Source organism: Cynocephalus volans, chromosome 15 (assembly GCF_027409185.1).
Source record: "Cynocephalus volans isolate mCynVol1 chromosome 15, mCynVol1.pri, whole genome shotgun sequence".
In the NCBI taxonomy this organism is placed as follows: domain Eukaryota; kingdom Metazoa; phylum Chordata; class Mammalia; order Dermoptera; family Cynocephalidae; genus Cynocephalus; species Cynocephalus volans.
Window position 1 is genome coordinate 74,257,742 of NC_084474.1, and position 16,306 is coordinate 74,274,047.

The 16,306-nt window shown below is 36.3% G+C and overlaps 1 protein-coding gene across 2 annotated transcripts in view; it reads left to right on the top strand.

The window, feature by feature from the left end:
- Positions 1–16,306, top strand: part of COL14A1 (collagen type XIV alpha 1 chain) — a 213,435-nt gene that overhangs the window by 120,436 nt on the left and 76,693 nt on the right. For both annotated transcript variants that reach the window (XM_063079077.1, XM_063079078.1), the window contains exons 26-33: positions 2,671–2,810; positions 4,735–4,858; positions 5,046–5,189; positions 6,160–6,324; positions 6,904–6,942; positions 7,117–7,255; positions 11,544–11,686; positions 13,224–13,333. In XM_063079077.1, coding sequence (XP_062935147.1) covers positions 2,671–2,810; positions 4,735–4,858; positions 5,046–5,189; positions 6,160–6,324; positions 6,904–6,942; positions 7,117–7,255; positions 11,544–11,686; positions 13,224–13,333 — 1,004 coding nt within the window. The remainder of the gene's footprint in view (positions 1–2,670; positions 2,811–4,734; positions 4,859–5,045; positions 5,190–6,159; positions 6,325–6,903; positions 6,943–7,116; positions 7,256–11,543; positions 11,687–13,223; positions 13,334–16,306) is intronic.

A 16,306-nucleotide genomic window follows, 5' to 3' on the forward strand; every position in this document is an offset into this window, starting at 1 on the left:
TTCAAAAAGCCTCCCAACAAAGTAGTGATGGTTCATTTCTTTTCATTCCATTCTTGAGCATTTATTAACCCTACTATTCATTCTCAAAGCTCTTATGCTCGGCATGAGGAATGTAATACCAACACATGATTACTGCTCTCTGCTTATTTTCAGGATAAAAAGGGAAAAAGGTGCTTGCCTAGATAATTACCAGTGAAGGGTATGAGTTGTGAAATGGAGATTGTACTATGGTAGTCAGAAATGAGAATGGCTAATGCTGCTGCAGTTTAATGACTCATAAAGGAAGGGAAATTTGATCTACATTTTGAAAAACAAATTTGAGAGATAAATAGTGGGATGAATAACAACCAGTGCCAGGGAATGATCCAAGTGCGTGTGTTTGGGGGACCATAAGTGTTTTAGTGTGGTGCAGAGAAAAGCGTGAGGGTAAAGTAGTTCGTTTGCCAGATTAAGGAGTTTGGGCTTCATCCTGTAGAAATGGCATGCAGTGAGAAGTTTCTATGAAGAGAGGGTGACCTGGTGAAATCTATGTTTAAGAAAGATAACTCTGGAGGATGGACTGGAGGGAGGGAAGGAGAAAAGTAGAACACATCATTGGAAGGTTGCATTGGAGGAGTTCTTCCATTCATCATGCATATTAAAGTGCCTATTCCATCCCAGGGATACAGTAAAAAATAAGTTGTTCCCGTCATGCAGGAGCTTAAAATTAGTGGGGTCAGATGCTGCAGAGGTTGGAAGGGTCGAGGAGACAAAGGCAATGAGAAACTCTAATAAAGCTCAACATCTGTCCCTCGTGGCACGCAGTCTTCACCGATCAACACACTGTGTGGCATCATTTCTCAGACTATGTTACATTATGTAGCAGCAAAGTTGTACAGTGTGAGGTTTCTTTACATGCCTTATGCCATCCTGAATCGTTTAATGCTTTTCACTCTACCTGGAATGCCAAAGTCTTTCTTCTTTCATCTTTATATCCACCCTTCTCTAGTCTCAATATGTATGATTATTCTTGCTATTGGAACTGAAAACACAATCCTAATTGATGAATTTACTCATTGGGCATTTCTAATGCAGATATTACAGAATGCTCAGAGGTAAGAATATTTTTATTTACAGCTGAATATAGGTATTATTAAGTAAACACTCATGAGTGCTCATGGAAGACATGTGATTTGAAGTGTCTGTGAGAATAAGGACTGACAAAGTTGAAACATCGGATCTGAAGCTTTGGTCATGATGGTTTTAGATGGTGCAGCTTTTATAGCTTCAATGTACTGTTCATTTTAGGTTCTGTTTGTCCTGAGTGTTTAATTTAAAAGCCTATAAATTTTTATTATTAAAGTAATACTGAGTATTTATTAAACAAACATTGAAAAGTAGAAAAAAGTTCAAAGAACAAAATTAAAAACACAGCTTCATATCCTAGAGGTAATTTCTTCATGCATATTGACGTATTTTCTTTCTTTGATTTATTAAGTAAATTTTTCATTTTGAGTATATGTTAAAATAGATTTTGCTCTCATTTTGAAGGTGAAAACTAATCATTTCAGTTTTCCTTAGAAACAGAGGATCTGGTGTTCTTCTATAAACTTATAATTAGCATATCTTGTGATTCCTTTCAGCTTTAAATCCAAACTCCAAATTTGTAAAGTTTTATTAATCACAGAACTCACGAGAACAACCTGACCAGATCCTTATTGCCCCAGAGAATTACCTCACTTGGAGGGTTTATTTTATATTATAAATAGCTTTACGGGAATGAAGTTGCACTTCATAAAATAAAAACCAAGTGAGCTTTTCTTTTTTTTTTTTTTTAAGAAAGTAAAAGCGCACATTATTTCATAGAACTTTAGTGTGCAACTGGCCTAAGATTAAAAGATGCAGATTATTGAAGAGCAAATTGCTTGCTTCATCATAAAACACAGTCAACCACAATGGATCTGCACTAATGAAGGGGAAGAGATGCACAGATAATCTGAAATGGCACATGATACCAAAAAAAGGTTTTTAAAAACACTTTTAATGAAGTAGGTTTTTGTTGGTGTTTTTTTGTGGGTGTGTGCATTGATATCCTTAACACCTACTGATAATGGTTTTTCTGAGATAGCATTAGTGTACATTTCTTGACATGTATCAGTGGGTGGTGGAAGGGCAGAGAGAGAATTTTTAAGCAAGGCTGGAATTCTTTTGCTCACGGCCTCAGCCCCAATGCATATTGAATTGTAGATTAATCTGCTTCCATTGCATTATATACCTTGCTTCAGAGCTTGGACCACTCTGACATCAACTCACAAACTCAACAAGTGGGGGACAAGGTGTACAGAGTGATAGCCTGGACTTCCTTCCAGTCAGTAGGCACTAGATGGTGTTTGCTGATGATTCTGTCTTTAAATCCCTTCAGTCCCACATTCTCCTATTTTCTCATTTGTGTTCTTTGGTACTGAGGTTGGTGACCTTTTTTTCTCTGGGTTTCCACATGCCCAATAGAAGCTTTTTAGTCATGAATAGGAACCCAGACATAGAAGATGGTGAAGAAGCATCATGAGCAAGAGTTTGGATTGTGGAACTTAAGAGGTTTATACCCCAGGGGAGGGATTATTTGTCTTACTGGTTTAATAACTACTATATTTTCCCTTTATCTCTGATTCAAAATTTATTCTTGGTCTTCAGTATGTAAAGCTGCCAAGGCAGACCTGGTGTTTATGGTGGATGGATCCTGGAGCATTGGAGACGATAATTTCAATAAGATTATCAACTTTCTGTATAACACTGTTGGAGCCCTAAACAAGATTGGCGCAGATGGAACTCAAGTAAGCCTAGTAGATCAATCATTAATTCATTCAATGCATTCAAAAATGATTTCCTCAGCTCTTTTTATGGCTACTTGTCAGGGGATATAGGGTAAAAAAAAACTATAATAATCGGATCCAACCCTAAATGAGGGTATTGACAAATCAGTTTGGAAGTAGCATCAAGGGGATGCTAATACTCAAAAACCATTGAGTTCAACAAACTAATATAGGGTAGAAAGGTCATTTCAGAGGACGTTTCTTCTATATCCTAGAGTAGAGTGTCTTCTTTAATGATATACACAGTATTTTCCCTGCCCTCAAGGACATTAAAATCCTGAAAGGGAGAGCTTATGGTAACACATTACTATAGATCAAGCAGAGCAAGAAACTAATTTATTCATTCAACAAATATTTATTGAAAATTTGTTATGGCCAGGCACTATATTGTCATAATGAATGTCAATCAATGTCCGTAATTTCATGGTGCTCATATTCTCAAAGGCAGGGAGAGAAGGGAGAGAGACAGATATAAACAAATGCACGAGGTAGGGATGTGAGATATGGAAACAGAGTGATATGATTTAAATACGTCAGTGGGAGTTATTCTAAATTGTGTGGTCAGTAAAGGCATCTTTGAGGAGGTGGCTTTTGAGTAGAGATGCAAATGATGCAGAGGAGCTTTGAGAGTAGAATTTCCAGACGGAAAAAATAGTAAGTGCAAAGGACCTAAGATGAGAATGAGTTTTGAAACTTCAGATACCAAAACTTGTGGCTAGAATATAGAGAGTAAGAGTGTGGGGGCCGGAGAAGAGATAGAAGCACCAGGCAAAAATCAGATCATCTTGAGTTTGTAGACCCTCAAGGGAGTTGGGTATCATCATTAATGCAATGGGAAGCCACTGGAAGTTTTTAAGGAGAGAAGACACAAGATCTGATGTGGTCTTTTAAAAAGATCATTCCAACTGCTTTTTGGAGCATGAATACTAATGAGGGTAAGAGTGATAGCACAGAGGCCAGTTGGGAGGATGCTGTCATGGTCCAGCAGATGATGGTGGCTTGGAATGAGGTTTTCAAATGAGATGCACTAAAATGAACAGATTTGGAATATATCGTGGAGGAATTGCTAAGAAAATTTGAATATAAGAATTACCATAAGAGAAGAATAAATAAAGTGCTGAGGCATGTCAGGGAAGGAGAAATTTCTTTTGAATGGAAGAATCAGAGCAGGTTTCCTAAAGATTGTGACATCTCAAGTGGACTTTGATAAACTGGTAGCAGTTGAAGGCTCACGTAAACAAAGAAAGCACTCTGAAGATGCTGTCATTACTTCATCATAGTTATGAGAAGCAAACAAAAATAATCAGTTAAAAATGGCTCCAAAGTTCCACAGGAATAAAAGCAAATTATAAGAAATGAAGCAGAGAAGTATATATTGTAGTGGTAAGAACACAGATTTTGAAATAGAATATACCTGGCTTCACCTGTTGGCTCTGCCAGTGAGTAATCTTGTGATCTGTGCAACTTACTTGATTGACTTCATGTGCCTCAGTTTCCTCTTCTGTGAAGTGGGTAGAATAGTAGTCATAGGCTTTCTTCATAAGGAAATCCTTGTAAAAAATCCAACTCTGATTCTCTGACATTTGTCAAGTAACCCAGGCTTATGCTGCCATTTTTCATCTCTCAAATCAGGTGGCAAATGTACCACATATTTTAGAGAGAGATTTTTTTAAAAACTATTTCCTGAAAAGTACTTAGAGAAAAGATGCTACTTAATTTGTCTTCAAATTTCGTATGTAACTTGTTTGAAATTTTAATCCAAGGAGATTGTGGAATGATTTCAGGAAGAAATCAAAATTGTAGGTGATATCATGCTACTTTACATTGTCTCTCACCCAGACGAAGTCTACACATGTGCAAACATGAATACATCTTCTCTCTCCAGGTTGCAATGGTTCAGTTCACTGATGACCCCAGAACAGAATTTAAACTGAATGCTTACAAAACCAAAGAGACACTTCTTGATGCAATTAAACGCATTTCCTACAAAGGGGGTAATACAAAAACAGGTAAGACCGAAAAAAGCCCAGCTAAGGCTCAAAGTAATTATTAGTAACTACCAAAATGACCCTTTTTTTGACGTATAATAATTTTTGAAATATTTTTTATTGATTTAAGAACTTTGTTTCCATCCTTTCCTCCCCAGCAAAACAAAAATGGGAGGGAGTGAAATTGAACTGTTGTTCTTTGTTTCAGGAAAAGCAATTAAGCATGTGCGAGATATCTTGTTTACTGCAGAGTCAGGTACAAGAAGAGGCATCCCGAAGGTTATCGTGGTTATAACTGATGGAAGATCACAAGACGATGTCAACAAAATCTCCAAGGAGATGCAATTGGATGGTAACTTTATATATATACACACACATATTCACACACACACACACACACAATAGTGGCTGCCAACAATCATGTTAGCATTGTTGTTTTCTAAATACACATTTGTAGGCTTTATCAGCATTATTGAAATGTTTCTAAATCTTTCTTAATATTAATTGGACAACGTGAATTGTAAAATGCCTTCAGGTTTACAAATCTGTAATTATACTGTTTTATTAGGGAAAAGTTATCATTTTATCCGTTACCTTGCTATGTACAGGAAGCCCTGCATAAGGAACTCTGGCAATTAGTGCCATATGAGGGTAACTCAAAAAGTTCGTGGAAAAATTGAATTAGAAGATAATATGAATCCTTCCATGAACATTTTGAAGACCCCTTGTATTATGAAAGGGACTTGTTACAAATGTCCAGGAAGAGAGTGCCTCGTTACAGAAACTCCTTGGCCTCTGCACCTGCACAATGAAGATTCTCACAGGACATTTGTGAAGATTAAATTGTATAAAATATGTCTGGCAAACAGTAGTTTAATATTTATTTTGCAAGTATTGGATGGTCACCCACCTTAGGTTCCTATGACTATTAATATCTCTTCCAGAAAAAAAAACCGAGAAAAACTCTTTTTATGTTTCAACTGTACTTTATCCAATAAATGTTAAAAGAGCTATTAAAAAAATATGCAACCATAAAGATGTTACTCAAATGAGAACTATTTTGTTTTAAGCACTAACTAATCAGGACATTAGCCTTCTTGAGTTTCTTTAAAATGGAAAATTTCTGTAGGGGATGGCAGAATAATTATCACATAATGAAATATGTGCATGCAGAATTCTGATGAACTGTAAAGAAGGAATTATCCACCCCCGCTGGCCTTCCTAAATCAACAGAACTTAAACATTTGGATGTGTCTTATATTGCATTATTTGTATTTTTTTAAATTTAAACTAATCAGAAGTCTGTTCCCCTTCTGCCACAGGCTACAACATTTTTGCAATTGGTGTGGCTGATGCAGATTACTCGGAGTTGGTTAGCATTGGCAGTAAGCCCAGTGCACGGCACGTCTTCTTTGTGGATGACTTTGACGCCTTTAAGAAAATTGAAGATGAGTTAATTACTTTTGTCTGTGAAACCGCATCAGCAAGTTAGTTCTTCGGAATTTGTACCTACTTTGTTTAAAGCCCGAACTATTTCATACTGGTTAAATGATGAGTGCCGTCTTGATCTGAGGAAAGGATATTGACTTCCAGAGCTGTTGTTATGCAGACATTAAGTGTTATGATTTTGAACATATGGAAATAAACCTCCCCTCGGTTTAATGTTTTAGGTTGATAAAGACCTTCCCTTATCAGATGAGAGTCTGTGTTTAAAAGCAACTGTGCTTAAACAGAGGTAGCAAATAGTTTTTGAAAACGTATTAAGATAGCTCATCAGTGTCACACATTAGAAGTGAGATGTCTCCTAACACATGCTCTTAAGTGATGGCCTTTGATTTTAATGCGCCCAGGAGAGGAGAAGGAAGCTGTGGTCCTTTGGTTTTAATAAGGGACATTAGAGCACTTCAATCCTTGTGAAATATCAAAAAACCATAGCCACATCTGATTTGGAGTCCCTCCATGATTGACTTCTGGAAAGATTATGTTAGTTTCCTATTCTCAGGACAGGGAAGGAGTAGGTTTGGAAAATACCTAAATTAGGTTTTTATGTATTTTTTGTTTTCCAGCCTGCCCACTGGTGCACAAGGATGGCATTGATATTGCAGGTATGCATTATCACAATTTTTCCAAACACAAATATATTAGATAACTCCCATTTGGAGTCCAGGTTTCTGGGTTTTGTTTTTTTTTTTCCGATCCTTATTAGCAATATTTTGAAATTTAAAATCCTAAACTGCCTGTTTATTCTTTCTCTCTCTCTCCTTTTTTTTCTTTGTTAGGATTTAAGATGATGGAAATGTTTGGTTTAGTTGAGAAGGATTTTTCATCAATGGAAGGGGTTTCTATGGAGCCTGGCACCTTCAGTATGTATCCATGTTATCAACTCCATAAAGATGCTCTGGTTTCCCACCCAACCAGGTATATTTCCATTACAAGATATTAAAACCAATTATTTGTTCATTATATCTCCATGTGAAAGTGATGTCAACTTGAAATATGTTGTAATAGTTCCCGGTAGGATTTTTCATGATTTTTAGAGCAGACGAGGTTTCCATTTCTTTGTTTAAAAACATCAGACTTACACTTAATGCTGGTTGAACTTTATCATCTAATGATCTGAGAAAATACAAACAGTTGATACATATATAGCAGTACAATATATAAGGCATTGTTCTAAATGCTCATGTATATTAACTCACTCAAGTCTCCAAAGAACTCTATGAAGTAGGTTAAATTATGAGGGTACTTCAAACAGTTCGTGAAAAAAATAGAATTAAAAGATAATACAAATCTTTCTATGAACTTTTTGAAGTATCCTCATACTGTCTCAATTTTACAGATGATAAAATTGAAGCACAATGAAGCTAAACGACTTGAGCAAGAGATCACAGTGTTAAATGGCAATGCTGGGGTTTGCACCCAGCAATCAGGCTTTAGAGCCCAGGCCCTGAACCATTTCGTGATAGTGCCATAATTCAGATGGTTTTATCTCTGAGAAGTCATAACAGGAACTCTAGAGAGCTGAAGAGTAGTATTAGGTTTATGTAAAAGTCACATTATCTAGCCACTTTACAGACAGTCCGTGTTGCATATAGAAATTCATGGGTCCATTTGCAGCAATTCTGCAGAGTCCTGAGGTCCTTGAGGTTATAGGTTGGGAATTCCTGGTTTAAGGCATTATTCTCAAGATGTCATTTGCTACTTTATGTTCCAAATCGACATCTGTTTTTGTCTCAAAATGCCATTAGTAATTTATGTAGACGTTTTAGAGTGTTCAAATTTTGCTATACTGTGCACATGGACATGAAAAAGTGGTAAACATCACATTAGAGTATTAAATTCATCTTTCCAATTTATAAAAAAGTTGCTTTTCTATCTCCCTCAAAGATATCGTTTATTAAATCCTAGCCTATTACAGTACAATCCAATTTCTTTTGTTATGCTTTATTATGAGGAGTAATATTTAAAATAAGCAGAACTTTCACTAATAATTAAAAATATTTGTTGTTTTGTGTGTAGGCCCATTTTCTAAAAAAAATGTTAGGAATGACATGCAGAATATATGTGGTTTTAGATAAACCCCAAATCTGATGTTCTCTTTGGCAGGATTTTTTCCACACTGTCTAGTGATGAGTATTAAAATGGGTATTTAAAAAGATGTTTCTGGAGGCCTAGCCAAAAATGTGAATTGCTGAAATCTCATCCTCTAATATTCCCCTGAAATGGCTCATCCAGTCAGCAAGGCCCTCCACCTTGTGACATTCAGTTATCAATTCTCAGCTCTTACCTACGCAGCCTGTCACCAGCATTACACAGGTGATCGCTTCTTCCTCCTGGACTCACTTTCTTCACTGGGCTTTTGGGGCACACGCTTTCCTGAGTTTCTGCCTACATTCCAGCTGTCTTCATGTGGAAAAGACCAAGCCTTCTCCTCAATGTCTTTTTTTCTCTGTCTATACCCATTCCTTAGTGATCTTTTCAGTATCATAGTGTTAAGCCCATCTATACTCCAGACAGTCCTAAATTTGTATTTTCAGTCCAGACCTATGTCCCAAAGTCTAGATTTGCATATCCTATTGCCTACTAGACAGCTCTACTTCGATGTTTAATAGACATTTCAAACTTCCTTTGTTCAGTACATCACTGATCTTCTCTCTATAACCAGCTTCACTTATGACCTTTTCCATCTCAGTTCATGACGACTACATCTAACTAGTCTCTCAGGCGAGAGTCTGACTCCTCCTGTCTTCCTCTCTTATCCCACATTCAATCTATCAGGAAATCCTATGTCTGTTCCTTCTCACCTTCTCTACTGCTATCACCCTGATCTGGGCCCCCATAGTCTCTTCTTTAGATCTTTGCAGCAGCCTTCTGATTGGTTTTCCTATTTCTGCCCTTGCCCTCTTAGAGTCTGTTCTCCAAGTAGCAGTCAGAATGATTCTTTTAAAATGCAAATCAGATCATGTCACCCCAGAATCTGCCAATGATTCCCTATTTCCTTCACAGTAAAAGTCAAAGTTCTTGAATGACCTACAGGACCCTACATTATCCGGGCATCTGTCACCTATTTGAGTTCACCTCTTGTCTCTTTCAGTCTGCTCCAGCCAGTCTGGCCTCCTTGCTGTTCCCCACATATGCCAGGCAAATCCCATATTAGTGTCTTTTCACTGGATCTTCCCTCTGCCTGAAATGCCCATTCTTCAAATACCCACATGGCTAGTTGTCTTGCCTCTTTTGAGTTTTTACTCAAATATAACCTTTTTAATGAAATTTTGCTCAAATTTAATCTTCTCAATGAGCCATCCCTAATGACTTCAATCAAAATTGCAACACAATCTCCTTCTGTAATTCCCAATTCCCAGTAAGAGGCTCTATTTTTTTGTTTGTTTTTCTATGGCATGTATTAACATACTATATAATTCACCCTGTGAGAATTTACATGCTCCAAGGATAGGGATTTTGTCAGTTGTCTTCACTGTTATATCTTATTTTATTTTTATTTTTTTCCCCACAAGGAAATTGTATTGATGGCTCTAGTTTATTCCCTCCCAAAAGACCAACTGTAACCAAACAAAGTGAACATAACCTCAAGATTTTGTCTTCACAATAAAACCAAAGATGATGCTTAGAACTGATCACTTGGCCTTTTCTCTTCTTATCACTTCCCAGTTCAAAATGCTTGCATCTCTTAATAGCCAGCATTCTCTTAGTTTGCAGTTAGGCTCAACACACTCAAGCCTCAGCACAATCTTCTTTGTAGTTTTAGCCTTTTTCTGGAAAATTGGTTTAGTCTGCCCATCATAGCCACTCTGCTTCCTGTCACAACGCCATTTTCCCTGGGTGTACAGAGAATCCTTGCCCTTCTTATACTGGGTCACTTTGTGGGGCTGGTGCTTTTTTAGTGAGTTTTAGGAACTTTTCCTGCATGTTTGCAGGAGTGCTGTGGCACAGAAAGAAAAAGAGCTTCACTGATGTGTTTTAAATGCCTGTTACAATGTCTGGCATATAATAGCCACTCAATAAGTATTTGCAAAATGAATAAATGAACTAATACATAAATAAATGAATAAATGCATCATTTACTTGTATCTGTACAAACCAAACTTTCATTTTCAAACTTATGCTAAATTCTCACATATTCACGAATTAATTCATTCAATTAATAACTGTCATGGAATTCCTGCTGTATATAAAGGGCTATATTTTCTTTTTGCTTGGGAGAAGATTTAAAAGTAAATAAGTAATCTACTTACTTGTTAGAAAGACATGAGGTTGTGTGGCGGGTTGAGTTATCTAGGAAGCAGATTCTCAGGTGGAGATAAGTGTGTAGGAAGTGGGTGAGGGTGTGCTCTTGCATAGGGAGCCATACAAAGCAGGATAGGTCAGAGGGAGAAGTCAAGCTGTGCAGCAGCCTCAATGGAAGCCTCAGCTGACCACCCAGAAGAGTTCTGAAAATGGGATGGCCCCTCAGTGCTGTCTCCTGTGAGGATCAGAAGTCCTGGTCTTTATATTCCCTTAAAGACAAGACATTGAAAAGAGGTGCTCCACAAAGGTAGCCTGACCTTGGTAGAGGCAATTTCTGAAGAGGGCTAATGTCTGAAAGTTATCTGCAGACAACACTCTGAGGGCCAGGGGCAATATATTTTTAATTCTTGAAGGTGGAGCTAGATGGTGCATGACAGTATCCACCACAGACAGGAATGCAATTAAGTACAACATGCAGTAGAAAGTGCCAATGTCATAAGTTAAGATTTTTGTTTTTTATTTTTTTGTAGCTGGCTGGTACAGGGATCAAAACCTGGACCTTGGTGTTATCAGCACCAAAAGGATTATAAATAATCACTTAGAATACTATAACTTTTGAAACTACGTAGATGTTCAACGAGAAGTGATTGATTAGATAAGTTATGGAACAACCAAACAAGAGAAAATTGTATAGTCATTAAATATCATGGTCTTAAAATTTTTTTAAAAATAGAAAATGATTATTAAATGGTGCTAAGAAAAGAAAGAGACAAAATGATGTAAATTGGACAAACACACACATTCTTTAAGGACACAAAAATAGTGATCTGGTTGGGATTAATGGAGATCTTCTTTTTTGTTTTTCCAAGTCTTGTGTAATGACAGTGTGTTTGCTTTATAATCAGAGGAACAACTTTTTGAGGAAGAACACAATGAAACATTATTTTCTTTCCATCCTCAGGTATTTGCATCCAGAAGGATTGCCCTCTGACTACACAATCAGTTTTCTATTCCGGATTCTTCCTGATACTCCACAGGAGCCATTTGCTCTTTGGGAGATTTTAAATAAAAATTCTGACCCATTGGTTGGAGTTATTTTAGATAGTAAGTATATTTATTTTTATAACATTTGTATACACATGTATAATTAATGCATGTGTCTTGCCATCTTGCCTGTTTTATGTTTATTGCAGAGTAACCCACTTATGGGAGGTATAAATACTAAACAATGGACTATATAACAGTTGATTCATTTATTTATTCTCTCATTCTTTCAAAAAATATTCCTTGAGTTCCTACTTTGTGCCAGCACTAGGCTCTGGGATACAGTAGTGAGCAAGGTGAAGAGAGACAGTTTTTACTAATTGTGAAGACTAAAGAAAAGCAAGATTGATGGGGGGAGGGGGTCAATGGGAAGCGTGGGACCAGAATTTCATTTTTTGGACATGGATATGATAAATATGGGATGCCTACTTGATATCTTAGAGAAGACGTCAGATTGGCAGCAACATATTGGGGAAGATTTCTGGGATGGAGATACAAATTTGGAAGCTTGGTGTGTACGGTATATAAGCCAAGGTCCTGGGTGAGATCATCTAGAGAGTGAGTCTAGAAAGAAAAGAGAGTAAGTCTGAAGACTGGGAAACTCCCGTGTTTGCAGGTTGGAAGAACCAATGAAGAAAGCTTCTCAACCTCATGTTCCTGGATGTTGTCTTTGCTGATCACAAAAGAGTTTTCATTTAGCATCACTGAATTTTCTAAACTTGTTTTTTGTTTAGGATTCCAATGAAGCTAAGAACCAAAATCTGGAGGCTATTGTTAGTGCTAACTCAAACATTTGGATAAGAAATGTATTTCAAGCTTATTTTCAACTAGTATTTGTAAAAAGACTTTTCAGTACAAGGAAAGGAATCAAAAACTAAATATGATATTATGAAAGCATTTTGCATGAATATTGAAATGAAAGGAAAGCTATAGGTTCAAAAGGGTATAAGTCACTAACTCCATATACACCCTGGACTTGAAACCAAAGAAGTCTCAAAATGATTAAGACTAACTTGTTCCTTTGAAGACAAAGTGAAGAATTAAATTGTGATGTAGGAATGAATTAGTGAGGAAAAAATCCTATTTTTTAATAATAAAACATTCCTTGTAATATGAAGAATTCAAGATTAAGAAGGCTTTTGTTTGTTTGTTTGTTGATTATAAATGATATACCTTGGATGGTATAAATTGCATGTCCTGAGACAGTTGGTTGTTGCAGTGGGTTAGTAAGAAAAGGACCTGGTTTTTACTCCTTAACATTTTATTTACTTTATTCTCCCTTCCTGTCTGCTTGACTCCCAGCTTCAGACAACCTCTCCCAGAGGGTCAAGGGGATGAGAGCATAGGCAAGGAAGTACAGAGAAAAGGTATGCTCAGGTCCTAGTCTCACTATCACCATGTGGTTAAATCAGATAATCCAACCAACTGGTAGCCTGCAGCAACCTGAGGACTTAGATCATTTCCTTACCCATTACTTTGTTCCAGACACAATTTCAAAATAATAGATCCATTATTTTGTCTCGAGTTAAGTTTTAGAAAAATTATTCACCTATTTTAATTCTTTCTAAAATGCTTTTATTTTTCTTTGTTTGAATAGATGGTGGGAAAACCCTAACATATTTCAACTATGACCACAGTGGGGACTTTCAAACTGTTACTTTTGAAGGACCTGATATTAGAAAAATTTTCCATGGAAGCTTTCACAAGGTTAGTCATGCCTTGTATACCTATATTCCATATTACATTAGGTATTGGGCAAAGCCACTGAGGGATAGTAAAAAAATTCCACAGAGCTTTTGATGTAAAATTTCAACTGGAGTAAGAAATTACCTTCAGGGGTTGTTAACAATTCCCAGAGATTCTGATTTGGTAGTTGTGAGATCGGACCCTGAAATGTGCATTATTAGCAGGCGTTCCAGGAGATATCGCTAGAAGTCCAGGTTTCCCCGTTGAGAGACAATGTAGTAGAGGGGATTGTATTACTGAGAAGATAATTGCTCATTTACTATAGCGTGTGATGTAGAAAGGATAGCTAGTCTACCTGGGCCACCAATGCAGACAAAATCACAATCAGTTGAATTATCTTAAAATGTGAAGATCGATGTAACTGATTGCACTGATATCTTTACATATATACAAGTACAATCCATCACTGCCATTATAACAGTTATCCTGGGGGAAAAATTTGTAAAACCTAACTTGATCTTATTTTAATAATTTGGCACTTGTGATAGAACTCTGTCCCTTCTAAGAAATACTTGCCTGTGGAGATCACTGGGGTGAACATGCTTCCTTCCAACGTCTACCATTTCCTTTGTGTTTGGTGAATAAGCCACTGATCTCTGGGCTGTTAAGCATTGCAGCACAGAGACTGCAGGACGGACAGGGCATTTCTCAGGAGGTGCTGAGAAAAGCCTTGCCTCCTAACTAGGCCCTTTCTGCCCCGTTAGAAGGAGAGAAGGGATGTTAGACAGCAATCTTCATCTTGGCTTCTGTCTCCTGACCTAGAATGTGGTCAAATCATCTAATTTACACAAGTGCTATTTTCTGTAGCTTTTCATGTCATAATTGCATACCTCATTATTGCATAACAAAAATGTTATTTTTTCTGGTGTAATAAGATCGTACTATCAGAAGTAAAGGTTTCTGAAAAGCACATGAGATCATGGCTCAAAATTATTCCATTAGCAGCTCTTTGGACTTATCATTGATTCACCAAATTCCTCTTGACATGATTCTTGTCTTGGTTAAGCAGAGTCTATTCCAAAGTAGTCAAGAAAAATTGTAGAGGAGATGAAAAGCATTTGAGATTTTGTGAGTGTTAAAAGAAACGTTGTCGTCTTAGGCTGTGGTTTAGGCATACACATTTCATTCTTATTCCAAAGAATTCTTCATAAGTCTTAGGTGAATGTTAAACTTTAATTACCCTACCAGAAGATCTCAAAGACCTAAAAGTAAGCCTCATTAAAAATTGGCTTCAAATTTATAAACCTTCAAGTTTTTAAAATTATGTGTAGAAATACTTTCCTCCACTTTAAGTATCAACAAAGCCAAACAGCTAAACCAGAAGAAAAAGAAAAAAAGAAAAGGCTTATTACATAACAAACTGCTTTATAATAGACCTATCAATGGAAAATCTCAATGCAAATTCAATTCATAGAGATGAAATTTGATTTGTTCATAGACTTATAAGTGAATAAATACTTAATCTTAATTTCTCATTGATTTTCAGCTGGCTTTATTTTTTACACTTTGGATACAAAGTATGGCCCCAGGTTCTCTTTCAAAAAGTTAATAATTGTATAAATGGACATTTAAGTGCAACCAAAGTAGCAAAATATTTTTGAAAACTTTTCAATGTCTCTTTTTGTAAAGCAAAGTTTTTTAAAAATTTTTCAAAAAATGTGAATAATCTCCCCACAAGTTAACAGTTCTTAAAGCATGGGTATTATATGCTGGGTTTTCTAGCACCTAGCATGAAAATGTCTGTAATTTATAATTATGAAAAGTATTCCAAGGCTCAAAACCCCATAAGAGTCAAGGTATACCCTTCTAAATGATCATAATATAAATGTTAATGAGCAGCAAGGAACATGCTGGGATTTGCTCCAGCAGGGTTTCTCTACTGGGGTAATGGCTAACAGCTTTTTGAAGGAAAAAGATTTCCAAGAGCCCCACTGCTGACTTAAATTATTTTTTATCATGATATAACTTAAGTAAAACATTAAATAAAAAGTAGTATAAATCCGTGTACTTTCAAAAACAAATTATCATCGAACCAGTAACATTGAAAGGAACACTATTTTAATGTGAAAGATGACGTTATTTCATTGGCGTCAATCTCTGCTTCTAATGTGAATATAGTACTAGCTGCTATGAGTCTTATAACCTGGGTTCCTATTGCCTAATTCTCCTTCCCTTTGAACTATCACGGTACCTTTCCTTAGGCAGCTATTTGTAACTTCTTTTGGCTTTTGTTTAAGGTGAAATCATTATTTATCTATTAATTTCACTCTTCTAGCTCATTAGCCTGCTACAAACAAGTACTAGTCAAGAGTCAATTGCCATCCTAAACTGAAGTGCATATATAAGCACTGAAATTTTATGGCAGAACTTGATCACAATGTGGTTATCTAGTTCATCTAGAATATACTTATCTTTGACGAGCACCTAAATGATAACATATATTTTTACAAATCCTTCTAAAGAATGTGTAGACTCCTGAAATATAACCATGGACCTCCATATTCTTGAAATTCTAGTTTGAGAAGACTGCCCCATACATTAAGCCAAAATGCTTTATTTCATTTGGGTCTGGAGTCACCAGAAAACATTTCTTCTTCCCCATTGGATTCTAGACCTTCTATCTTCATTCTAAGTTAAATAAGTACTATCAAAGTGCAGTTTGCCATTCATTGGTAGTATCTTAGATAATTTTTGGTGGTAAATAAACAAGCATTTTTCAATTTTAATAATTTTGTGTTTATTTTACTGTGCATTCAGAAAAGGTATAACTAGGACAGCAATCCTGTGATTTCAAAGATATTATTGCTTTAGAGTAAGCTAGATTTTAAAAAAGTGAATCCTTCCAAAGTCTTTTAAAGAAAAATATTAATTAAATAAAAATAGAGATGGTACTTGAATGTGAGACAATCATAGAGATGGTAAAAGTAGACATTT